The 27467-nt window shown below is 39.4% G+C and overlaps 1 protein-coding gene across 3 annotated transcripts; it reads right to left on the bottom strand.

Moving 5' to 3' along the window:
- Positions 1–191: 191 nt before the first annotated feature.
- LOC124473148 (anion exchange protein 2-like) lies at positions 192–27013 on the bottom strand. 3 transcript variants are annotated; one of them, XM_047028436.1, is made up of 27 exons: positions 26929–27012; positions 21778–21874; positions 21020–21210; positions 18013–18166; positions 17134–17366; positions 16406–16539; positions 16027–16289; positions 14411–14547; positions 13303–13483; positions 12815–12950; positions 11954–12149; positions 11773–11878; positions 11332–11516; positions 10887–11103; positions 10258–10461; positions 9831–9979; positions 9405–9599; positions 8710–8916; positions 8364–8453; positions 7965–8131; positions 7440–7693; positions 7088–7257; positions 6690–6863; positions 4183–6542; positions 1895–2003; positions 525–902; positions 192–347 (listed from the first exon to the last, which is right to left on the bottom strand). In XM_047028436.1, exons 3-24 carry the CDS (start codon positions 21086–21088, stop codon positions 6462–6464), a joined length of 3702 nt encoding a protein of 1233 aa, XP_046884392.1. In that variant the 5' UTR covers positions 21089–21210; positions 21778–21874; positions 26929–27012; the 3' UTR covers positions 192–347; positions 525–902; positions 1895–2003; positions 4183–6461. The 3 variants fall into 3 exon arrangements, with proteins under 3 accessions (XP_046884392.1, XP_046884391.1, XP_046884393.1); XM_047028435.1 differs by lacking the exon at positions 21778–21874 and having other exon boundaries at positions 26929–27013; XM_047028437.1 differs by lacking the exons at positions 192–347; positions 525–902; positions 1895–2003; ... (2 more) ...; positions 7088–7257; positions 21778–21874 and having other exon boundaries at positions 7618–7693; positions 7963–8131; positions 26929–27013.
- Between the last annotated feature and the right edge of the window lie 454 nt (positions 27014–27467).

Here is a 27467-nt window from a genome sequence, read left to right as displayed (position 1 = left end):
TTTGCTGATCATTTAGAGCCTGCTGACTCCTCCATACAGATTAAAATGCTCTAAACATACTTTAAATGAAACTAAAAGCATAGGTGGGGAGCAATTTGTACACCACATATGCGTCATAAATAATCCAAATCTTTGTTTAAATACCGGCTATAGTTGTAACAATGTATCAGAAAGAATAAATCAAGCCAAACCTTTTTCTTTTCTGGGAGCTCCTTGTATTTCTTTGAAAGAATTTTGGTCAGGTCCAAGTTGCTCATCTCTGGGTGAATCTTTGCATACTTGGCTCGTTTCTCCATGAAGAAACGGAAATATGGCGTGAGGGGCTTCTTTGGGAAGTCAGGGTGCGTCTAGAGGTGTTGGAAAGCATCAGTTGTCATTTAGATGTACATTGGACAACTGCAAAAATACATTTGTAACTGTGTTCACTGCAACACTTCTATATACTTCCATCAGAAGAACTATGTTACAAAATTGTAAGAGAACACACTAATGTGATATGATCTTTTGAAATTCTTATTCATTACCTTCAATTTCTTCCCTTTGTAAGGGTTCTTTACATACTCAATTGCATCAACAATGAGCTCGGTCATGGTCCGATATTTGCGCACCTGAACACAAAAAAACATATTCCTACCATAAAAAAAACCTTTTGGCCTTTTCTCCCCTTCCTCTTTTTTTCTCCCTTTAACATCAGTAGTGACATATACATGATTTCCTCTAGTTTACCTCTGTTGACACCTTTTGCCACTTTAGTTTGCACATGTCACTAGTGAAACCACCAAAGCAGACCTTCTCCCAGTCAAAGTGAGACTCTGTGGTCTTGTACTTCATGCCATCCAAATCAGGCAGCAAGCTACGGATCCTCTCCAATAGAGTAAGACACTCTTCCTTACTCCACTCATCTGGCACATAAACACACACACAATATGCAGACACATGAGTATACAAAACACACACACACCATGTACAGTACAAATCAATTTAGTTTATAATAAACATAACAATGATCTTGATCTCAAGTAACCATCTAAAGTGAAGTTCAAACTTTAGGACATTCAGCCCAAACCTTGCTCAATTGTATGTTGTACCACCCCCTGACTTTTCTTTCTCTACGTGAGAAGAGTGAGTCATAGAGGTGCACTTGAGCCCTCCAAACAAGAAAAATCCTGAATATCAATCATGTTTGATATTTAGGCTACATTCCAACATACTCCAGTCCCATAGTGAAGGGTAGTTAGTCAGAACATACCTCAACTTTCATTGGCAGTCTTTCTTAGACATAAACAATCCCACGTTAGAAAGATTGGGAGGGGTTGGGTTCCTAACACTAAAGCATCTATAGGAGTATGTACGATCTCCAGTGTGTAACCTATTGTCTGGTTAAGTGCATGCTTTCAGGACAAGACTGCCCAAATCTGTGAGAGCCTGTGGTTAAACATGGTAGTCTTCCATTACAAAAATTGTTTACAGAGAACTAAAATGCTAAATTTAGCCACACATACTAATTTTCATCTGCAGTCCCTTGCAGGTTGATGGCATTTAAAACATTAAAAGAAAACATACAAACACATAGGTACAAAAAAACACAAGCACAGACAAATAGAAACGACATAACCACCACCCCAAACTATGACAGCATGTTGGTTTTTGGGTATATTTGTATGTGGGTATCTTTCCACATAGAAAGTACAAAAGACAGCAAAACTAGTCATATTTATGGAAATCACTGTTGACACATTACCTTTAACTGAGTCATTGGTGGCATGAATAATTGCTGTTGCTCTAACACCTAGATCATTGTGGTGGGGATACCACATTTAATATAGCACAGACATAGCCGCATATGGAACATCTGTTTGTGAATGACAACGTGGTACTGTAGTCCACAACTCACCTGGCTCCGTCTTTATCCGGCTAGCCTGGGAGGCCGAGGACACGGCAATGCTGCTGCCGTTCATGGTGCAGCGTCTCCGTGCAGGTCAACTATCCGGCTCTCTAGCTGGCTGAAACCACACAACCGTCACTCTCTTGCCACAAAAATGACATCACATTTCATGCCACCGTGAAAGACTCAGGGTCAGATTCCTCAGGCATTGTTTGAAAATGTACTTTTTTTTAAAAGTTCCCGATATTTGAGAATTACATTTTTCCAAACTACAAAATCTTTGCTTGCTGAGAAGCACAGCTACTGGTAAGTACATATTTAAGGAGTGGTTTGCTCGCTGTCTCGGACTGTGTTCTTACATTCAGAGGAAAGTTATGAAATATTGGGCATCTCTGGCCCCAAAATGCAATTGAGATACTATAATGATCTGTATGACGAAAACTTGCACACACACAAATATGAGTCAGGAACAGTGAACCATCTCTATAGAAGGAAAAGATCTTCAAAAGTATTTACAAAAGTGGATATTGCCCTGGGGACATTCATAGGCTACATTACTTAAATGACTAAATGTAAATGTACTTCCCCTTAACTTCACCAATCCCACCATTTTAAACAGACTAAGACCCTTAATAGATCAGCATTTTAATCATCTTACCCTGATAAGATAGTTCTTTGGACTTGATCGATGTCATTGAGTCAGAAACATTTATTTTGATTCCAATATGGAGTCAAATACAGTTTACTCCTATGGTTACTATGGTACTGCTACTTTGCTGCTTGAATGATATTATTTGCAGTATGGCTGTCGATCGTGTTGGTATACTCAACCTAAACGGAATATACTTGCTGTGTCAGTGTGTCACTGAACTCGCGTTGAATGATCAGGTATGGGGGTCCATATTGCTTGTTTGTGTAACGGTGTGGCGTGGGTTGACAAATGCTTTCCATGTAGGCTTTTAGCAAAGGCTGCCACTGATATGCAGGCTTTCCATTATAACAAATCACCTTGTAATGGGGATCTCAACGTGTAGCACTTGGCCCCAGTAAGTGTCACAACCCTGGACAAGTGTAGTGTGCGCTCGAGTTTAATCTTAGCGTCGATTACACTTGCAATACGGGTTTAAACTAGTCGGGAAAACTGTACACCGCGACTGCTTATTGTTGTTTTGCTATTACGTAGCAGGCTACATCAAGGTAGGCTACAAGCTTTTGAAACGAAAGCCCCAAAAAATGATGTGCAAATGAGAAATGGTCATATCCTAAAATGTTTAATAAGCGTATGGCCCTCACTGGAAGTAGGTTAAAGTTCCGCCTAAACAGAAATATGTCATGCGGTCGTCCCAGGGAAAACTGGATCCTCTAATGTTGGGAACGGATTACACATTCCGTGGCGCGCGGCTGACTAGAGCTGCCAGAAACTACGCGCCTTCCCCCGTCCACCTCGCCCGAGCGGTGGCGCAGCTGTGCATCCGACCGAGGCGCAGCTTTCTCGGTGTAGCATAAAGTGTCATAATGGCCCGCTTACAAGGTCAAACTTTGGAATCCTCAACTAAGCTTTATTTACGACACTCATCGAAGATATAATGTGCATGACAAAGTTTTCAGAACCAAACCACTTGTTTTAAAAGGTAGTCGACTACGACCCAAATATAAGTTAATTTGTCTGAAATAACCAACTTAAACTATATAAATGTACAGTGCACAATATCTAATTTGGATTGAAATAATGGTCTTAATAGCATTGTCCGAGCTACTTACTTTATAGTTAAGTTTAGTGTGGTTACTGAGCGGTAGGCTATTTGTTAGCTACCCCGTAATGGCGCCCTTATTCCGGCAGGACATTAAACGTAGCATCCGCTGCACGAATTTGAGCTGCATCAACATCTTTTTTTATAATAAAATGTAACCAAATAGGTGACATGCTTTAGAAAAGCAGCCACGAAACCCAGGTGTAATGTCAAATTATCAGTCTAGTCTATGTGTATGCTACCTTGCACGTGTATTTTGTCACGGAATCGCAGTATTTAGCTGTCTGTTACAAAAACGTGACATTAATCAAAAATGGATTTATAGGTATGAGGTTATTGCTAAATAAAATTTAAAAATTCACAAGAAATAAGGTATTTAACTACTTAAATTACTGAAATACGCTAGGTTGCATTCGAAAGCGGGCTTGTCTACTTGCTCTCGCCCAAGAGCTCACACTGCTCAGCCGCCATGAGTGTTACAAAGACTCGGGGAGGAACGATTTGAAAATGGCTTATATCTTCTTCCAAAGACAAACAAACACTCACCTTCTGTGACAGTTTGACACCAGCGTTGGTATGACACTGATAAGTATTTGCGGTAATAATTTTTGGTTGGTTAAAGTATATTTTTTAAGCCGTCAACCCCGGGGAGTCAAGTCGAAACGGATCCGACAAAAGGAGCGTCTAGTTCGGTAGGAAACTCCGCCCAGCGCCGCAGGGGGAGGAACTCCAAAGGAAAAGATGCGAGAAAAAAGGAGACAAAAGGTGGAGGCTGCTACGCACGACAATCAGCTACAAAATTACATGAAAAAGTGTGATATTAGTTTTCAATTTATAATGTAAACGTATGGCGTCGTTATTTGTTGCACAGAGTGGGTATTTCAAGACAACCTGTAGCGAGTCACATTAATCGTTCAATTAGTATCCAGTGTTAACACGCTATAGACTATTAAACAAAAATCGACTAGGCTGCAACATTCTGAGCTGATGATCCCCTGCGAGATAGGGATAGTAGCCTGAAGCTTGAAGACAGAATAGGTTCAGAACTGTTAAGAACTAAGAAAAACGACATGCTTCGATCGAACTACTTCGCAATTGGACCTGCTTATTGACCCCGTGTTTGTCGTCCACGACCATGTAGTAAGGATATTTGGCCCTGCTAGTGTTCCAACGGTGTACGAGCCAATAGAAAAGGACCATTCTGAGAAGGAATACAGATTTCCAACCCCCTGCCTAAGGTACCTCCTCTAAATCAACTGTGGTGTGAAAATAAACAGAATGTCCTTGTAGGCTTTGTCAAAGCTACCTTTGTAAATAAGTGTGGAATATTCGAAAGAACAGAGAACCAACAATGTGAATTTTGATCTTCATCGTCTTCACCTTGCTTTTAATTGTATCTGACTAATAATGATTGGTACATGGTTTGGCAAAGTCATTTTTACCATAGGTGACATGGTCAGAACCATATAGCAAAGTCAACTGAACGTTTAGGATTACAAGGAAATGCCCAAACATTCTTAATGTAGTTTGAACATAAATATGTCTGCCTATTTTATATTTAAAAATAGGCAATATAAAAATATGTATATTTTCAATTAAATTATTTATTGCATGCACTGAAGAGCGATTCTTAACTCTAAATGTAAAAAAAAACGTTTATTTTTAATTGCATTATGCTTTTCAAACCCTGTTTACATAATTATTTATGTTATCTCTGAAGGTAATCATTGTGAAGAAATGTGACCCAGGTACCAGTAACTGTACCCTTTATTAATTTGAATGAAACTGTTTGTATTCATGTCATTTAACAGAGTCCAAAGATATTTACAGTAAATGGAATAGTTGAAACTACGACCTCTTGTTCTGCTTTCCAGTGCTCTAACCACTGAGCGGTCAGGTAAATGGTGCTGATCAAGAGGGCTTTGATTTTGTCCCACTGAGAACATTTCTTAATTCAAAATATTATTTGTATTATTATTACATCTAGTTTTAAAGTAGTGTACGGTCTTTTACATGATGAGTGTTACTTGATTACCAGATGGAATTGTGCATATTGGAGTGGGCATGATGGATATTGTGCAAAATTGTACATGTACCATACGTGATCATGTGATGATGGCAAATTGAATACATGTATTTAATAATTTTCTACCAAAAGTTTAATTAAGTGCTTGGTAAATTAGGAATATTTGAACTAAAACTTGCATATTATAGTACAATATCAGTGTGTCGCACTCCTATCTAAAATACCCCAAAGATACAATGCATACAAAATGGACTAAGGCAGCATTAGCCCCCCAAAATACAAACAACACAATACACTCTCCAAAATGCAAAATATAAAAAAACATGATTTTGGTACTGAAAATTAAAGCTGCACTAGATAATGTTATAAAATAAATTCAAATATGAGAAACAGCGCCCCCAATTGAGCTTCTGTGCTTTCCTCCAGCTTGAGTTTGATTGACAGTGGTTTCACACAATAAGGCAAGGAGGAAAGTCTGCCTCGCTGAAGGAGATTGGCTGGAACCAGATTTCTGGAACATAATTGTCTGGCTACTAATGGGCAACTCCAATAATTAGACATTTACATTCCACTGGCACTGAGCTAGCTGTGTTGCTAAACAACCCTCAGTGGGCCTCATTAGCTTACACAACATGTTTTTAGGGGACGAAACGTAATCCTTTAACTGAAAAGATCTCACCTATTGTATCTTTTAAAACCACAAATAAAATCTATAAAACCATCACAGAATACTATTGAAGAATTTGGCAGAATGTTGGTCATGTTGGCGTGGCTGCCTGGATCCATAAAGAGTGCTGGCTCATATGGGCATGTGCATCTCAGTGTATTCATCCTGACCCTCCTTCTCATCAAATGTTGGTTCTCCATCATCTGAGTCCAACTAGGAGACAATGAGAGACAGAAGGTGGTTAAACTGAACCTCAAGCCTCGGATTCTGCTTTTAATGGACAACCCATATCCATACCTATCTATCCTGATATTGAGTGATTAAGTGAGGTTGTGTATATGTGCCTATATTGAGACTTACACACTGCATCTCACGCTTGGTGAAGATCCAAGGCAGGAGGTACATCCTGACTGGGATTGTGAGGATCAGGACAAAAGGGAAGGCAAGGGAAGCCACGGTGGACATGACTGCCCAGAGCACAGCCAAAGATATCAGCTGGATAGTTGTGAACAAGTGCATACGCAGGGTCTTTACCTGAAATGAAAGCAATCCATTGTATGTTTTAACCTTATATAGATATACCTGAAAATAATATTTACTGCTAATAAGAGTGAGGAATTCTTTGTGTTTTTGAGTTCTGCATTCCCTAAAATAGAACTGTGTTCATTCAGAGCTCCAGAGTTCTCTTTTGACATAGGTTTTTAGACTAGGCAAAAAAGTTTATTTTGTGTCCCTTGGAAGGTTGGAATATAACTGACCTTGCGCACATACGTGTGGTCGGGGTGGTACTTTGGTGGCATTAGCAGCAACAACAGGCGCTCTGTAAATTGGATACCATTAAGTGACATCACACCCATGTAGAGGAAGATCCCGAAGAGCACAGCAAGAGGGATCTGTCGCAGCAGATCTCCGATCACTATGGACAGACCTGGCGAGGTGAAGAGACTATGTGAAGTTTTGTACCTGTCACTCTCAATAATCCATTATTATGAGTAATGATTATGACAATTTAAGGGGCACCTAAAATCCTATTTAGATACATATTCTATTAAAAATATAAATCATAAGTGACACTAACATGTGCAGGTTTACTTTTAAATTCTCACCTACCAACAAACAAAGCCACGAAAAGCCCAGTCACCCTCTGCTCCTTCACTTCCTGGATACGAGGCTTGTCACCAGGGGCGACAGCCTTGCTCATGACAGTAAGGGCATTGGCGTGGGTAACCGAGCGCACTGTGGTGGCAGCCAACCAGGGCAGTCCAAAGAGGGCTGAGACCCCGCCCATGGCCACAATGATGAGGAGGTCCAGATGAAACCCAGAGCCCTTTACCAACATGCGCTCCTTCTTACACACTATCAATCTGAGAGAAAAAGGAAGAAAGGGAACATAGAGATATCAGACAGTATATACTAGGGATATAGTGAAAAGAGGAGGGTTGTAGAATGTGTAAGTAAGAGGATAAAAATGTACAGCATTTTCTTTCTAGATTTTGGTTTGTTTGTATCGACCTGGGTACTGTGCCAGAACTAAAGCTACATAGTTATCCAGAAGTCTGGGAAATACATAAATGTGTAAAAAAGCTGTATACACATTAGTGAGATATTCTGAAGGGTTAAGTAGAAAAGTCACACGTGGTGATCTGTGTCTCCATGAAGATGAGGATGAAAACAAGCAGGGCTGGCAAGATGCTGGCGGCCATCATCCACACGGGGAACTGTCCGTCTGAACCCAGAGGAGGGATCAGCCAACCTCGCTTCTGTGGGCTGGTCACTGAGAGACCTCGAGGCACACTCAGCTTCTGCACAGGTGTCAAGGGGCAAAGGTTAGAACAAGATGTGTGATCTCTGATATCTATACACCTTCAATTTCTTATCTTGACATATCTTTAGTTGGAAGTGGCTTTTTAGCCTACGTCTGTATTTCAAGAATTTTTAAGTTCTGAGATTGTTTGAAAATCATATACATGTGTGTTAAATAGAGACCAATCCTACTGATGTGCATTGTTTCTGACAATTTTATTTATGACTTACCTGAGTGAATGTGTCTTTAATGCTGAAGTCCACCAACACCATGATGAGAATTGCAATTGGTACCCCAAAATCACCAATCATTCTGCGGAGCTGAGGTACAAAATACATGTTTGACAGATAACAACAACAAATCAACATACAAAAGATACAGTACAGATACAGTAAATGTTTTTTTTACACATACAATACAATCTCAAACATGCTCATATTTATTCAAACAATGTGTTTTGTAGTGCTTTAATATCCAATAGATAATACAATTGAAATTGAAATGAACAGTAAAACAGCATAACGTACAACAGACAACATCATATGATAATTTCCCTGACAGGCCAATGACACTTACCCCACCAGGGAAGAAAGAACTGTTCTTGAACTTGCGTAGATAGAAAGCGATGAAGAACGTTCCAGACATGAGGACCAGAGACAAGAGGGCAGTGTTGGGTTCTCCTGCAAAATGCCCAGGTACACCATCCACAGTGGTGTTGCAGGTCGGCAACGTTGTCGAGTTAATACCTGAACAGCAGCTCCGGAGAGGATGCTCTTGAAAAATCTGTAGGGTTTGTAGGAAAGGCGTATAAATCAATGGATTATTATTGATAGATTATTATAACAAATCTGGTCTGGAGATAAGAGTGCAGAAACCAATCAAATAATAGTACATATATATTGTTTTGGTGTGGAGGTAAATGTATCCCTCAGGTTCTGGTAAACATTTCCAATAAGCTTAGCCTAACAACACCCTTATTTGCAGTTTTCTGTATTAGTGCGTCCTGGGCCTGTCCCTGCCTCAAACAGGTGCTCTGTGCTCTGTAAATAAGAACAACCTGTAATGTTGTAGACAGTATATTTTCCTGTGTTTGTTTCTGTTGAGTTAGTAAACCCAAGACCTGTGGTATCGTTAACCAGTCTACAGTGTTCGATGGGACCAGAAACCAGCTAGCATTACAGACCCAACACAGCTTCAGTTTTGATGGTCGCAGAAACACAATGAAAACAACCCATGAAGTGGGTTGCATTGATAGATGGCCCTGAGCTTACCTTGGCCAGTTTAGAGAAAGTCTCGTAGATGAAGATGAGGGAGATGAGGAAGGAGAAGATCTCCTGGGTGAAGCGTGAAACAAAGCGCACCAGGAAGCTGCCCTCAAAGGCCACAGTGATAACCACAATGAGGACCAGCCAGAACCCGATCCACACACGGCCAGTCAGGTACTCCATATAGTTGGCCTTGCAGAACTGTCATTGCACAGAAAACAGATCACAAGTCAATCAGTAGTGATAGCACTGAGTACCTTTGCTACACTTAATTTTTATGTTTTTAACCAAAAGGTTTCTTAAATTTCTGAGATACAACCAGGCTTTGTGAATACACCATATCATCATTTGTATTTTTATTAGTATTAGTATTATCACTGAATTATTTCAACAATTATGGATACTATTGTTGTGATATTTATTGTGACTGACAGAGTAGAAGGCCTCTTCGAAGACCAGCAGGGGACCAGAAAAACCCACGACCAGAAGAGGCTGAGCCCCCAGTAGATTGAAGACCACCCCCTGCATGGCAGTGGCAATGATCAGTTCAGACACACCAATGAGGCCCTCGGTTTTCTCACCTAAACAAAAAGGAAGGGAAATATTGTATTAGATAATCACAGCTCATTCTTATTTTTACTGTAATTTCATTTGTGTCTATTGGATGTTATTCACACTTAAGACAATATCTCTAACTTTTACTTGTCTTCCCCTTTCATTCTCCTTGCCTTTCTTACCTCTCCTAATTCGACTCCCCTCCTTTTTAATATCTTCCTTGTTTCTTCTCTCTGACTCTGTCTGTCTCTCTAAACCTTCCCACCCCTGTCTTTTGATCCCTTGGAGAGTGATAGTCACTGACCCAGCAGTCCACCGAAGGTGATTGCAGGTGACAGGGCAGCAAAGTAGATAAAGATGATCGCAGCCATGCACTGAGGGTTCAGCGCATCTTTGAAGTCGCTGACATATTTGGGGTAGCGCTGTGCAGCGTCACAGATCAGTCCACCAAACAATCGCCCTGACCTTCGGAGGGGATCATCCACAGGCTTGAAAGGCAATTGTAGAGCTGAAGGAGGGATGGAAGAGTGAATAAGAGCCGACCTTTGGTTTTTGTTTAGCTTTATCTGCAAAGCTGCCAGTCAAATTTATTGCACAAGTGGGCAATATTTTTATAAGGAGTGAGTGTAACCAATTCAACTCAATAACATGAACCTCCTGGCAAAGTGTTCATGTTAAAACGTCAGAATAGTATGTTAATTTATGATCAATGCTAATATTATTTAGTATTTCCATACTTTTAAATGTTTCAAGGTTTGATTTAATGTTTCACTTTTGTTTTAGGGCAGTGAAGAAGCTCTTGTTTTATGTCCATTAAACTTGATAGGAAGTAAGAATAAGAAAACACTGCCTTTTCTTCTTCATATACTTTTCATACAACCGTCAGACTGTCTGACTCTATACATTCCATGTATCTATATACAGTTCATGCACCTTTGTCTTTATGGGTCTTGGGTTCTTTGGCCTGTATATTTCCATCCTGTTCTTCCCTCTTGCGGAGCATCTCTCTTTGGAAGCGAGCCACCGAGCGCAGTAGCTCCTCTCCACCCACCTCAGATGGGGGCAGCACGATACTGCAGTCCAGGAAACAGTTGATAGCATTCAGCAGATCCTTATGCTCATCCGCTGAATACGCAGCCGCATGAAAGTTCTGATGGAGTTAAGAAAGGTTAAGGATAAACAGAACAAACAAGCTATTTCTTGCTTAGCTATGTTAATGTGGGGTCTGCCAATATAGATTTTGTATTTTTGTTCCTCTACACTGTCTAATAAAATCAAGCACTTGAACGTACATTTGGTCATTTTAGCAAGCACTAGTTTCTCCCTTATAGATCTTGTTTATGTTGTGTTAACCACATCTTCTTTACTTTTAAATCACCTTGTCAGACATCAACGTAGAGATGGATCGCCCAATCTGGTGGTAGTCAATATTGGCGGTGGGGGGGCCGAGCAGCAGGAAGAGGAAACGCACGGGGACAGGCACCTCCAACACCGACTCCAGCAGGACCGCCTCCTGTAGGCGCACGAACACCATGGAGGGTTGCTCTAAGAAGGCCACGCTGCCTGATGGAAAATAAGTCAGGGTTACAGGACACGATAATTAAGGAAAATCCATTGCTAAATCCTTCGAAAGACTCAACCATTACAATCATTTAAACATGACTTTATTTTGATGAGCTAACTAAATTCCTTACAAGATTGTCAATATAACTTTTAGTTCCTTGCATTCATCCAGCTATCATCTCACTAGACCAATACAACTGAATAAAGTGGTTAGGTTACTCTATTTGAAAAGGAAACATGAGATAGCAATGCGTACCCACGAGAACCACAGTGGCTTCTGCATTCTCAGGGATCTTCTCCATAAGCTTGAGCTCATGCTTGGACTTGGACCTCTGCATGCCCAATACCGCATGAGCATCTTTCTGTGGAACACAAAAGGGTTTGAAGGTTTAGCAACACACACAGACACATACTGTACACACACACACTCAACAGACCTCATTCTTCTCCACGTCGATGTGCGTGTCCATGGGGGCCCCTGCGGCCCCTCTTTCACCCATGAGGGGTTCAGTGACAGAGGGCTCGGGCTGGCCTGCATGGTTGGTGCTTTGATGAGTCACCACCAGAGAACCCAGACTGGCTGCTGAGATGTTTCTGGAGAAGGAACTGTACTCCTTCTCATCACTTGGATGACTGGAAGTGTAAACAAGATAGAAGAAAAGAGTCTTTGTAGAGAAAACAAACTTGCTCTTGATGTACCTAGTTTAGTCTGTTTATTGAGTAAATGTATGTTTTTGAGAAGCACTCTTTGTCATGTTTGCTGAAATAAACTTCACATCCTGATAACAATCAATGATTCAAATTCTCTGACAGTAAAATAAAATGCATCCAATATCTGCCATTGCAGAACTGTAATTAACATGACCAACTATTGCATTCAGATTAAAAGCAATGATTGGACGGCATTTAGACCGAATGCAATTATTGGATGGGCTACTTGACCTCCTGGCAGTCGTCAGACAGTGGGTTCATGTGTTTAGGGGGTGTGGGTTTAAAGGGAGGGGGTGGGATATTTTGGGTTGGATGCTTTCAAACTCAAGCCAATATTGCTAGTTTCGCTAAAACGTACCTACGCTGCCCATACTAGTAACCTTTATATACAGATAGAATAATGTGCAAATGGACACATAAATATACAGATAGAATAATGTGCAAATAGACACACATAAATCAACAACAAAACAACATATCAAATCATCAAATAAGTTTGTTAACAAACTTACTTTGTCACTAGTTAGAGTCCACTATATAGTATTAGAAAGATAGTGGTAGACAATGGAGTCAGAGTAGAGTGTTACCTATGTTTTAAAAGTAGTGCTCTGAGGACATTGGCTCGATCCTCAGCTTTAATCTGGTCTGAGATGATCATCTGCTCCACCACCTGATGAGCAATACCCGGCAAGGTCTTCTGATCCAAGTCAAGAAGTACGGCCCCTGAAGAGAAGGGTTTCAAGTTTTTTTAACACAATTTTTTCAGTTGCAAAAGGGTTCTAGCTAGAACTAAAAAGGGTTTTATGCAGCATATTGTTTTCTCTTTTTATTTACAATGCACAACACTTTGTTGTACATTGTTCTTCTTCTTTGTGTCCTTAAATATCTCTGATATTTCTAATTAATTTCTTTCCCACTCCTCTGCTTCATTTTGACTCGCTCCATTCCTCCGTCATATTTTACATGCACTAAACATGTACATTTTACTTCCCACTTCAAACCTCTCTCTTCCAAGTCCATTCTCCCCCCTACATTTTTCTCTCCGCCTGCCTCACTTCCTCTATCAGTTTCTCACCACGGGAGATGGTCTTGCGGAGCGCCAGCAGACTACGGAAAGAGAGCGAAGACACATGCGGTTTGCCCCAGCGCTCGGTCTCCTCCTCCACGTCCTCTTCAAACTTGATCCAGCGTGCCGTCTCCCTCCACTGCATCTCCTGGTTCTTATTAATCACCAACTCGTTTAGCTCAACAAAGACCTGGAATGACCCATGAATACATATAACAGATGTTTACAAATAAAATTCTGTGAAGCTGATTATTGGTTATGAGTTATGTCCACACAAAGGTCCGATGGCCCTGAACACACTAGCTCACATCAGCAATGTACATTAACAAAGAAAATGTGTTAATAACAGTAAAGTACATCATGTCATGTTCATAAGAATCAGACTACACGAGTTATTGTGGGCAAATATTCTTACCTTCTGGTGCCCGGTCACTTGACCCACATACTCCATCTGAACCATAGTGCCCAACTTTCATGCGTGAGAGAGAGTGATCTAGTAACTAGCTGAGTGCAGTAAGCTACCAAATCACGGTTACCTGTCAGTCACAGGCACACACATTCTGTCACTGGCCTGACGTCACACACACACACTTACCTGGCTAATGAAAACAAATCTAAGTCCCTGTATTACTTCTTAGAGCCACTAGTGTCATCTTACCTAACTTCTCTTTTGTGAAGTGTGTGAAAGTCCTTCCTTCCTTCATTATTCATGTTTGTGCCTGGTTTTCCTTCTCCTCACATTACATATGGTGACTTTGTGTCTGCCGTATGTATTCCTCTGTATCCCACGGCAGACATGTAATTAATTGTCAAGTGGCTCGAGCTACAGTAGGTCCTGAAGTTATCCCTGGAAGTTCTCATGCTAAAATTAAATTAATGATATACTATACATTTAGGAAATGTGAGCATGACATTCATCCGTTCTGTCAAGCACATGACGTAGCCCTGTGAGATAACATTTGAACCAAACTAAAACTATTACAATTGAATGCATGACATGACCTCATTTTCATGCCCCCAAAAAACTGAATTTCAGCTAGGTTAGGCCCAACTATCTGCCGTGCTGCTGTTTGTGTTTGTCTGCATCCTGTGTCTGGCTCTGGATGTGTTCCCTCACCTCATGTGGGGTGCGATCCAACTTGCGGTTGCGGGCGCTGGGTTCTGTGTGGTTCTTGGTGATGTGCACCACCGGTCCCTTGGGGCTCTTTTTGACCAGGTGACGTCGCACTCCGGGCACATCCTCAAACCGGTGACCTGGGGGTCAGAGAGACAGGAATGAGAGAAGAAATGGAAAAAGTTGGATACGGCAAAAGTAAGAAAGTTGTTAAAAGAGGGAAAGAGACATGACAGATTCTCACTCCCTTCACAGCAGTTTAGGTCCTTATGACAGTTACATCATACTGTGTGGAGAACATCATAATTGGCAGATAATGCGTGCAAGTGCTTCACCATGCTTTAACTATCTTTGCCACACCAAGCCATTACTGTACCTCAATGTTGACAGCAAGACCACACACCGATTCTCACGGTAATGCCTCTTTCTAGCAGTAATGAACATTTCAGGGTTGGTTAAACAGTAGAGAAGTTTTTTCAGGACAAACGAAAACGAGACTTAAAGCTTGGGAAACACAAAGCAAACCAATTGACCGCACACATTTTAACAGGCAGATACACAATTACCTCAGAACAGCTTTCTTTAACTTGGTATTGGTGATTCTACACCACATACATATTATACCAAAATCTTCATATAAGTAAGCGTGTTGATCTTAAAATGGCACAGTAGTCTTTTACTGATAAAAAGGAATAATGATATCCATATACTCACTAATGTCTCAGTTTCAGATGCAGTTGAAAAAATGTCAACGCATTGAGAAAACTATTCAAAACACAACCAGGCTTCGCAATTTTGAGTCAAAATGATGGATTGTTGTCCCAAATCAGTTTTATGCACATGCACACACACACTCTGAATAGGAAGAAAAAAATCTAACATGGCACAAGTGGAAAAGTACAGCTGTACGCCCTTTGAAATGTCTCACATTCCTACAGAGCACAATTGGCATGTGGGATGAACAGCATTGTTTACTTGTCAAAAGAACAAAAAATGACATTTTTGATGTGATGGTGAGATTAAAATGCAAATTGACTGAGATGAAAGGGCTTTTATGTTGCTGTGGGCCCGGTACCAGAACCATGCATACAGCCCATGCCTAGATTGTTTCCTACTAAATCCTTGTCTCAGTCCTTAAATGGTCTAGCTACCATCTCTTATCCCAAATTCATCCCCACCCTCCTACGACATGTTACCTACACATTATGCATACACACAAAAACTCACACAAGTATGTTCCTGGGTAGTATGGCATCCAGTTATCATTGTTACTGTATAAGAGTTGGTAAAATAATCATCAAATCATAAGGCTTATTGTTGGGATATAACAACTCTTTTTTTACAAAGTGATGTACAAAGTAAATGTACTTTTGACACACACCCGCATAGTAAAAATGTTCGATCTTATACAACTTCAAAGTTATACTAATAAAATAGACTGTGTGTATTCTATTTTGTCGTATGAAAGTGGTTGTAGTTGATTGGCAGTATTCACATCTAAAGGGACAAGTTCTCTCTTGTCACTATAAGCAATCATTTTCTCCAAACCATTTCGGCTGATTCCAATCAAGTTTCTTGACGGTTATTTTTGATGATTTAAAGTTAGATGTGCCACTCACTCTTGATGCCGTCTAGGTCTGCAGAGGCCAACGTCTGAGCTTCGCTGTCGTCGGTGGCAACGCGGTGCAGACTGCCTGTCATGTTGCCCATGCGCCGCCTCTCATGGAGACCGTAGCTGCCACGGCCACTTGGGGGCGCTTTAGAGGATGAAGAGGGGGTGGAGCCCCTGCTAGGCGGGCTGGCAGATTCCAGGGACAGAGCAGAGGGGACAGGGGACAGACTGTTCCTTCCTTTGTGAGGAGTACAGATAGAATCTGGATCACTGTGGACACAATAAAAAGGTCATCCATTTCTAAGATGGATAATATAAATAGAAAAGGGTATTTATTCATGTGTGGGTAAAAGTGCTGGTGTGGCAGTCTTTTACGTAATACTCACTCAGTAGGAGTGGCATCTGGTAGGTTGGTGCATGTGGCCAGGGCTGTCTGGGGTAGAATGGTAATTTGCCCAGGAACAGGGATATGGCCATTCTTACAAGGGCTTGATGCAGCAGGGCCATCTGACAGGAAGAACTGTGGAGAAGAGAGATTGACTGAGTCAGTGTTTATGTGTGTTTTAACCATTAGTAGCTTCTAAACACTGGGCCTTTTGTCATGAGTCACACCTCACAAACTACAAAACTAAACACATGAGTATAAATACTTAATAAACAAAAATGACGTAAAATGACAATACACTTAAAGAATGAACTATCCACCTAGTGTGGTATGTGGTAATGTGTATGTCTAAAATGTATCTGGGTGGTTAGGTATCATGTTACCCATGATCATTTGAAAGGCCCCTCGCAAATTAATGGAGCAACTTTCTAGGCCAGAAGCCAACTTAACCGTACAGACTGCATCACTTTGATTTGTGCATCACCAAAGTTAAGTTCTGATGGATTGCATAGAGGGATTTTAAAACAGTGGAACAGCATCCAAATAAATAATGTGTCCATGGTCAAGAGCTGGCATGATAGTTGACAAAGAACCTTGTTCTGCTATTTAGTCACAAGCATGACCTTTGTCTTTGTAATAAGTCTCTTTTCATTGTCATATTTTAATTCCTGACCAGGTTGTCTCTCCACAGGTATACTAGCTTCATGTTCTGATTGTGTGTCAGCCCACCTGGTCATCCTCATTGTGCATATCACTGTCAGTGTCAGGGGTTGCCGTGGTTGTGTCTTCCTTCCCATCCTCTTCCTCTTCTTCTTCTATGGTGGGGGCTCCGCTGGCCTCACCAGAACCAGATGCCCGCCTTCGTCCTGCCTCCCTCTTCTTCTTGCCACTCTTCTTCTTCTTCCCCTCCAGGGGTAGTTTGGACAGTGGGTGGTGGATATGGAGGGAAGAATGACGGTGGTCTACAGAGCAGAAAGTAATTGTTTTACAATTATGTTGTCATACAATGACATGTTCACCATCATAGACTGTATCTGAACAGTAAACCTGTGTTCCACATGCCATCCTCTCGCTTTCTGTACTTGTTCACTGCCACTCATATCTTACGTTAATAGGAGTTGATAGGAGGAGAAGAGTGGTTAAAACAAGTTTATAAGGCAGCTGGGATGAACATTTCAATCCTTCTCAATCTCATGCCAAGCCGACTATTCAAGTCCATAACCCTTAATATGTCACAGACAAAAGGAAAATATCAAAAAAGCATGTAAAACATTATATGCCATTATTATATTTATTGTATTGTTATATTTTCAATATGTTATTAATTGTTGAGTAATAATATTTGTCGAAATTCCCTAAATGTGTCAGCAAAAAGTTTTTCTACTTTCAGTTAATTACCCAAACATATTTTTTGGGCGAATCAACTATAATAGCTAAGATTGTATTGACTCCTTTCTTTGCTTTTGCTTTTTTCTGATAGCACCTCTTCAAATGTTTGTGTAAATTGGGTGGTTAAAGCCCGGTGAACTCTATAAGTGCAACATTTTAAGAAATAAGTATATTATAAATTATAAATATTCTCAATCATGTGAAGATTTTGTAACTCACATTCAATGTCCTCCTCATTGAAGGTATGGTGCTTTTCAGGAGGACCACGGATAGGTTGGCTGAGGATCTGCTGAAAGCGCTGCACCCCCAAGGTCTTGTTCAGGTCTTGTTCTTCATCATCATCATCATCCTCATGACGCTGAGGAGGTGTGGGCTAATGGAGAGGAAAAGATGGGGTTAATTCAATCTAATTACACGTCTAGTGTTGCATGGGGTTATACTTCAATCTGATGGTCTACCATTTTACATGACTATTGATTTAGGTTAATTTCATTTAAAATGAATTGGTGTTCAGTATATTCTTGATTTATGTAATGGGATTTGTAGGAGAAAAAATAACTAAACTAAAGGTTTTTGCTTATTGTCATTACAAACCTTTTGAGGTTCTCATTTGAGGTTCTTTGCATTCTATGGATTTTGCTGTTAAATATTTGTAAGTTGAGGAGGACATTGTTCCCCCTTTTTTAATACATGTTTTTTTTAATACCGTCAACCTACTATATAATGCTGATTTGTGAGCCATAGCTAATTACGTTGATTATGTATGCTTTTAATGGGGCCTAAAGTATGTGTATGTGCAGTACAGTGTACAGTATGTTTATGTGTTTCTTTCCCTCTAACCCAATCTCTCTGTCTCTGAAATGTTGCTGGTCGTCCAGTGAACAGTAAGGAAGACAACAGCATGATGCAACTTCAACCTGAAAACACTGGGGGGAGACATGGGCCAGTTTAAACCGTGATGCGTTTTCTCTTTCCTAGAAGTCTGTTAAGTATACAGTTTACCCATGCCTGAAAAGTTTGCATGTCAAGGTCCCACTGGAAAAGTATAATCCTTGAGAGATATTAGTAAAGGGATTGAGCATAACTTGTATATTTGTACTTTATTTCTACTTCTAATATAGGTCAAATCAATCAAATACAGGATTTGAACGCAATTGGCGGGTGTTTTCTTTAATACTAATACAAATATCCCTAAATGATCTAATAAGGGATATTCACTCTGCCTATCCCCCTATTTAAAACATTTATATAAAAAATAAGCAATATTAAAGCGAACCAGACACTGTACTATTACAAGGAAGGTATATCTGTATGTCAATTGCCTTTAGCATTATCTGGTCAGCTCCCTTCATTGAAAATTAAATTGTCTCAGTCTGTTTACTGTAAACAGTAAACAGATGCTACTGTAGTGATCAGGTAAGGATGACTGGATAATGATGAAAGCCTGTATTTTCTTTTTAGAAAAGTAATTACACAACCAAAAGCAATGTCTGTACATTGTCTACAATACATGTAAAAACCTAGCTGTAGTGCTTACAGTTAGTGAACAAATAAGTTAAGTTTAGATATTGGCATTCCTCTATGAATTTTCAACTGCCAGCTCTAAACCAAGACTCAAACAAGAACTCCAGAGTTCTCACAAAGGAATGGATAACATTTTAACTAGCTAACATTTTGTAAAAATAATTAAAGAACAGACTGTTTTTGGGTGTTTCCATGCTCATATATTTCACAGTGCAAAAATAAATACAGATGAAATAAAGATGTTGGTATGAACCTTATTAAGGTAAGTTTTTAAAAATGATATTACATCCGTGGCTTCATTTTAAGTCTGTAGCTTATCAAATGTAATATTTTTCTATTACATGTCACAGCCATGCATTAGTGACAAATGTATTCCAATTGTAGGGCTATATGTATTTTGTGTCAGCTATTGTGCATTAGTTATTGTGCATTAGTTATTTCACTAACCTTTGAGTTTGATAGAAAATCCATGCTGCCCCTGCCAGCCATCCCAAAAACAGTTTGAAAGGATGATAGCTGCTCTCATGACTAGCATTAACCAAAAAATGCTAACAAAAGGTTAAAGTATCCAGGAGAGAAAAGTTTGGCATCGCTACCCCTAGCAGTTCCAATGCCCCCAGTCACATGACGAGAGTGACAAGTAGAGACAGGAAATGATCAGCTGTGTGTAATGTTACATTTGTTTACATATGTTAGAATTGTACATACCATTAAATCTTTAAACTTTAACTGTTACTGGCAGGTGCCTGTTGTGAATCCAGTAACTCAAGGAACAGAAGGTTCCTAGATAGCTTTCTTTTCAGGACTACTAGACCCTAAAGATCAAAACCTACATCCTTGCCCCATCATTGCTACTTCCCCATGTTTCCGTGAACGCCCTCCAATGAGTATTAGTCAAAGCTGGTGCTAATAATTAAATCTGGAAAGGAATGCTTGTGGGTGTGTGGGTGTCATACAGTACCACCACATTTTAGCCTTTTCTGAGAGAAATGAAAGGAGCTGCCAAAACATTCAACTACTGGTCAGCTGAGAGCTGCACTGCTCAAAACTGAAGCTGTTGTTGGGGAACTACAATGCACTGACCCACCATGGAGGAATTATCTTTACTGGCACTTGATGTAGAAAACCCTGGACTCCAGGTGTCTCAACCCTCTCTTGTACCCTCTCCTACATCCAGCTATGATGAGGAGAAACATTGTGAAATGTAATTTATACTTTTTTTGTCCTTGCTAACCAGGTGTTAAATCTATTAGTGTGTAATTAAAGGCAGTATGGCAGTGACGGTTAAGGTAACCAATGCAGGAAAATAGCAGTCAGTGACAAATTATTAAACATGAGAATGATTAATGTAACAACATTATGCTGGCCTCTTCAACAAAGCCAATAACTCACACTGACATAACACTTTTATCTATTATTTAGTCCATCTTAAGTCCATCCACCACCTTTGCACATGTCATATTGCAAAATGCTGCCCTATTTTATATATTTTTTGAAACATTCTATGTTTATATCTATTTGATATATTCCATATGGTTTAGCTGTTTAGTATTTGACTTTTTAATTGTATTTATACATTCTACTTTTTAAAATTAAGATCCGTATATGTTTATTGTGTGCACCTTAATAATAATAATAAAAACAAATTCGGATTGATTTCCTGCCTCTCCTTAATATTATATAATAAAATGATCAAACTCACTGAGATTGAAGTAGCAGCAACAGGATTGTTGCTAACGTCCTTGTGTTCAGTCATGGCTCCGTTGTACATCAAGAGGTCACGGTACAGTGTACAGGTACAGTTGTATTGCTTGTGTGCCTCTATCAGCAGGGGCTGACTTAGCCCTTTTCACTCTCTTTCTGGCTCAACAATGGACATCGAGGTAGCAAAACCTGAAGAGGGAAATGAGCAAATGTAGCATTAGCTAAAATAGATGTATAGTGAATAGGTCAAGTGTGTCTTCATGAAAGACACACTCCAATCTATAAAAGACATTTATGGATTGACCCTGACAAGACCGGAAAAAAACGATTACCAATAAACAACCCTAGATATACAATAAATTGTCATTAGGAATTTATTTTGATCAATAAGATATTTTAGCTTAGCATTTTTTAGCAAATACAAGAAAGAATATGCAAGCTTAATATATCAAAGGGATCCCTGATTTACTATCTAAACTAATGGATATAAGACATAGGTCTTTGCCATTCTGGAAGCTTGCTTGACTGGAAACACTTTTGTGGTTGGTTATGTTTTCTGACTAATAGAAAAGTTTGTTGGAAGAAATTAAAGCAATATGTTTGTGATGACAGATGGACCAATCATTGGTTGGCAATAAGCCACTGTGTTCAAAATCCTAGGTGAGGACACGAGAACATGATGTTCAGTTTAAGCATCATGGCATATTGTTCATTTACAGTAATGTAAACAGTAGGATGTAGCCATAAAAGATGTACCCTAGTGCACATGTGATAAAGGATATTTCCTCCTCCCCATCAGTGCAGAACTGTCAGTGTGGTTTACACCAACAAGGTCGCTGGTGCAATGTCAAAGCTGCATAGAAAGTCCAGACACAAAGAGAAATGGTGATGAGGAGGATTATTAAAGGTATCATGTGACAATTCCTGTCTTCCAAGAATGTTATGATATTTGAGATGAACAGACAGAGGATCTTTAGCAGTGAGTAAATGTCATGAGTTGTAGTTAATGTTTCTATTGTTATTTCAAAAATATGTGTTTATTTGATGTGCTCATTCAGAATGAATCAGCAAAACTGTTTCACTGCATGATTCTTTTGTTTGAAGACTCAATTAATCTTCTTTTCTAAATAAAAACATTATTCCTTTTCTATATTGCGCTTGGCATTTCTATGAATATGTAGACCTGTCTGTGATCATAGTCGAGCAATTGGCCCACGTTTTAACAAGCCTTATCTCAATTTAACATATAGCCAATACACCATTTTATTTGACAAATTATGACTGTAGGCTTCATAAAATATTTTCTGTATTTAATTGTCTGAACTCTCTTCATCCATCAGGTACCTGACTTGACTTGTGTCTGTGTGTACATGCTTAGTGCTCAATTTCAATCTTTCCATGATTCAACTATTAGATTTGGCACAGCCTTAATTTCATTAGGGAAAAGAAAAGATCGAGTTGAAGACTATCAAAATGGCTTTCACAATTTCTAATATATAGGACAAACATTAAGTACTGTACAGTCGGTGATTCTGTAAAAGGTCAAGGATTCAGTTCTGCTTTAGATTTTTTGGCCTCAGCCCTTCTGTGCTCATACTTCTTGAGGATGAGGTGTATGGAACCCGTTTAGATTTTTTATGTATTGTAAAAATATGTTTTTGAGTTAATTTGTGAGTGTTCTTGTCTGACCTTCTCTCACACCACATAACTTAATACATCTGTGATCATATCAAAGTCAAAACAAGACACAAAATACTCCAGTTAAAGCAGGAGTTAGAAACGGGTCAGTAAGTGGGATCATGAGGGAGATTCCAAAATCTTTTGACTGTTGTTTTACGGGATGTTAAGATCAACCCTGAGTGGGCATTCACAATCTGCCAGCCAGTCACTAATATGTCTGGTAGTCACTGTTATGCAATGGGGATTATGATGTAGAAAATGTTTTTGAGAAAAGATTACCCAATTTAAGTGTAATAGTGACCAGAGAGCTCATGTACACATGACATTTATAGAAAACATTGCCTTGTAGTCCATGGTAAACAAGTGAAACACAATAAAGGATTGGTCTCTCTGACTGTAAGGTCATGGGAATGTCTTGTACCCCTTGAGTAATATTCCATGGTAGCAGACAGTTTTGTCTGTCAGATGCCCAAGAGGCTGCTGGAGAATGAAGATGTTTAAAAAACTATTTTAGGGATCAAATTATATGTACACAAATGTTTAAGGTCCAAATTACAGCTACTGTCTTTTTTTCTCATATTATGTTTTCCGTCTAAATTATATAAATCATGCTAGATGGAGATGCATGAAACATAAGTGTTTTACAGGCATTCCAATGTTCAGTACACTTCTCTCAGATCAGTCTGGCTCAAGGTGAAAGAGGACAGTGACTCAGCAACAGAACACATTTGATCATCAGAAACCCAGCACCAGACCCACAAATACAAATCCTAATGTGAATATAAACATCCTAAATATATAGTTGTGAAAACACTCCACAGAAGACACCTACAAAATAGTATTTGATTGATTAAAGGTTTAAGAATGCTTGTGACGGAGCCTGGTCATTTAAAGTAGAATATTTGTTTTAGAACAGGGGTCCACAACTGATGACGCAGTTTTATCCAGTCACTAGACAAAGGCATACACAATTGACACTGCAGTTTTGTTTTGACAAATTAGCTGTTTGAATAGATTTTAAATAGTTAATTATGCTGATTACTATAAGCAGTTGTGAAACTAATAATTCATACAGAAAAAACGTTTTCAGTCATGCTATCTAGTCTAGAAATTGATGAATGGATTACTGTGCCAAAGAAAACAATAATCAAAAAACTTGTTCTCAGAGGTTAGCGTAGCATGCCGTCTAACTTCTACAAAGCAGTTAGAGTCGAGTTGGAGAGGCGCTGAAATGAACATGTAAGCCACTCAAAATGGTAATGGTGGGTATCCATCTCTTGTGAGTTTATAACTCTCATGGATAGCCCACACACAGCTTGCATTAAAATGGCATGTCATTCAAATACATGGAATGGATGTTGTACATACTGTTTACAGCTGCACAGCATACACTATACTCTTGGAAAATTACTGGTTTTGATGGGATGTTTTTAAAAGGTATGAATATGATATGGAAATATGCTAAATTGACGGGTAGTCATAAGTTGTCTTCCCTCTTATGTAAATATGTCCACACATAACTGAAAGAATGAAGAACTTACCCTTTCAGCATTCATGACAAGGGACCCATCACTGTGGTCATTCGTTTACATTCTGTCTATCAAAAGTTTCAGATGCTTCAATTCAGCAAACCAATGACACTGTTAGACAACTATGACTGTGTCTGCAAACTTTTACATTTCAAAAGTTGCCATAGACAACTGTGTCACCTCAGTTTAACAAAAAAAGCTACTCAATAATGATTTACAATTGTTATGATGTGTTGTACAACACTTGTCTCATCAATCATATACATATCCACGTACATAAGTGCATTTTTGAATAGAATTCAACAAAAGATAATGGCATCCCAATTTTTGGCCAAGTGCTAGTAGCTATAAATATGTGATGGACTGCAGTGACAACCCCAAAACACAAAGCATTATAACTGTGACAATGGGAAATGTAAGTCCTTGCCTGTGAGCTTGGAGTCAGCGACATAATTCAAGGTGACTGGAGTTAATGTGTGTATATGTGTCTGTGCATGTGTGTGTGAGAAAGGAAGAAAGCGACAGAGCTTACCTCAGCATGCTTACTGTGGAAAGCTTGCAGCAACAGCAGACATCGTAGTGCACAGTAAGAATTTGATGTGAATGAATAGGCAAGGAGAAAGGGAGAAGAGGAGAGGAAGTGCGTGAATGAAACAGCGAGAAGGAAATAGATGAGAGGTATGAGGAGAGAGGGAGTGATACACAGATACATTGAGATTGGGATAGACTGTTCAACTATGTTGAACTCTTTCCCTGGTTCTAAAAACCTCACAATTGTCCATATCCACACACATACACATTCTGCATTCTCTCTTTTCAGCATCAACTTATGTTACTAAAGTTCGACTCATATTTCAGTCACTCCCCCAAGTTCCATCCCCTTCTCGGATTGGTATCCTAGCAAGCATATGACCGGGGAGATGACGCAGCAATAAATCACACACTTGTATTCACATGTAAACATGCACAGAATATACATATAATTGAATATGGTGTAGTGGGAGATTCCCAGTAACACACACTCGCACTTGGCATTGCACATGTTGCTTATCATGTGACAGTGGTATTTCTCAACGATTGTTAACTACTCTAACAAGCTACCATCCCAACTGACTAATTTCTCATCAACACAGAGCTCTGATATCACTTTTTGCCTCATTCCTACAATCATATGGAGTCTTGACTATAAGAGGCTATGTCCCTGCACACACAGCAACACATTTGACATTGAGGAAACGTGTCTACTTGCGTCAGTGAAACAGACACCATAGTGATAAAAACCAGTGATCAAGAAGCTAAGAGGTTTCCATGGTGATAGACAGGATGGTAAGCGCGTGGTACTCCACAAGATGGCACTCGTGACCAAGGCACAGTTTCCCAGTACTGTAATGTGATTAATTTAAAATTGCTGGCCAGGAGGCATGTAATTAGTCAAAAACATCCATAACATCTTTAAAATCAAAATGCCCTACACAAGGTTTTTTTTAGACGGTGAAAAAGGTTAATGATTGGACAAGGGCCTATTTTTTTTACTGCTGAATTCATGATGGATTGATGTTCTTCAACTGTGTATTGTTGCAGCTTTTCTGACCCAGATCTGACAGTTTTCATCAATATTTTATCATATGGTTAATATACTCACCACTTGTATCATAGGTCCTAGGAAGAAGCGATATATAATCTACATATTCCAGGTGATGTTGGAATGATCACCTGGAATATGTAGCTTGGAATGATGTTGGAATGTGATCATTGGAGGCTAAGGCATTACAGGTCATTCTGAAGTCTGAAGACCAGGATAGGACAGTGGTGATGAGGGACCAGCTGAGTGGACAATACTTGTCCATCAATACTAGAAGATGTACAACAAATAGTAATTGTTCATCATTAAAGTTTAAATTAAAGTAATCATTCCCAGAATAAGACCTATATTCCTGAATAGGACTCAACCAATAGTCTAACAGTTGTTGGCCCATGGGTCACAAGGGTATGGAACCATTCCAAACCATGATATGCTCATGAATGTCAACTCATATCGATAACCAATCTGTCCAGAGACTAGGAAGACTCACCAAGACCAACTGTGCAAAAGGTTTATTCTGGAAAACTGTCAACTCTGCTTCAATAGTTTTGGGAAGGCCCTTTTTTGTTAATATGGTAATAGCACCCATGCAAGAATCATGGTCCACATAGAAATTATTTGTCAAGATTGGTGTAAAAAACTAGACTGGCTCACACAGACCCGACCTCAACCCCTTTGGGGTGAACTATAATGCAACTATGACCCAAGCCTAATCAACCAATGTATTTGCTCAGCCTTAATGCTCTTGTGGCCAAATAGAAGCAAATATGAGGTTTAGAATTAAAAAAACATATAATGGTAATCACCTAAATAAATATTACTTTGATCAATACATATGTAAGTAAAGTGATACAGAGGATCCACATCGTGACTTGTCTTTTGTTCTGCTCTAAAAACAATAACACTTTGTCATCTCTCTGAAACCATCTGATCCATTCAGTTATTAGATTACCAAAACTGATGGATTTAGGTATTTGTACAAATTACAATCGCAGCTGACACAGAAAGTATCTGGAAGAACAAACATCAAATTAAGCACACAGAACAAACAGAAAGGACATTTCCAAAGGAAACAGTGAATTCATTTGAAAAGGGCATCGAGATGCATTGACCTACCTTCTCTCTTGAAATGTTGGGGTTGCTGACTCCTCCAGATGCATGCGTCTGCTGCTGCCCAGCAGTATACCTACAGCCCTCCAGTATGATCCTCTCTACAGAGAGCTCTTTTATAGGGACGAATTCAGCGAGTCTGTGTGTTCTATGTAACTACTAAAAACAGCATAACAGCTATTATCCATGGGAATAGACATAGTTATAATTCACAGGTACAGTACGGACAAAGTTAGAGCAAATTGTATGCACAGTGCCAGTGTCATAAAGCCAAACTGTGATGCAATGTATGTTTACAATTGCAAACATACTTTGTTTACACCATACAATTATAATCAATAAAACTTATAATGACTAAATGTGTTCAAGGGGTTTTGGTACAGTCTGTAACTGTATCAGACTGATTAAAAGGGTACAATGTATGGTCAGCATAAAATAAAACATTCAGTAATGCACAGGATGTTATGTCTTCCATTTGGACATGTCCTCAAAGTATTAACTATATTTGAGTACTACAAAATAGTGCTTAATGTGCTTATTACTCT

The sequence above is a fragment of the Hypomesus transpacificus genome, chromosome 10, assembly GCF_021917145.1.
Source record: "Hypomesus transpacificus isolate Combined female chromosome 10, fHypTra1, whole genome shotgun sequence".
Taxonomy (NCBI): Eukaryota; Metazoa; Chordata; class Actinopteri; order Osmeriformes; family Osmeridae; genus Hypomesus; species Hypomesus transpacificus.
This window is presented reverse-complemented; position numbering and strand designations above follow the sequence as displayed.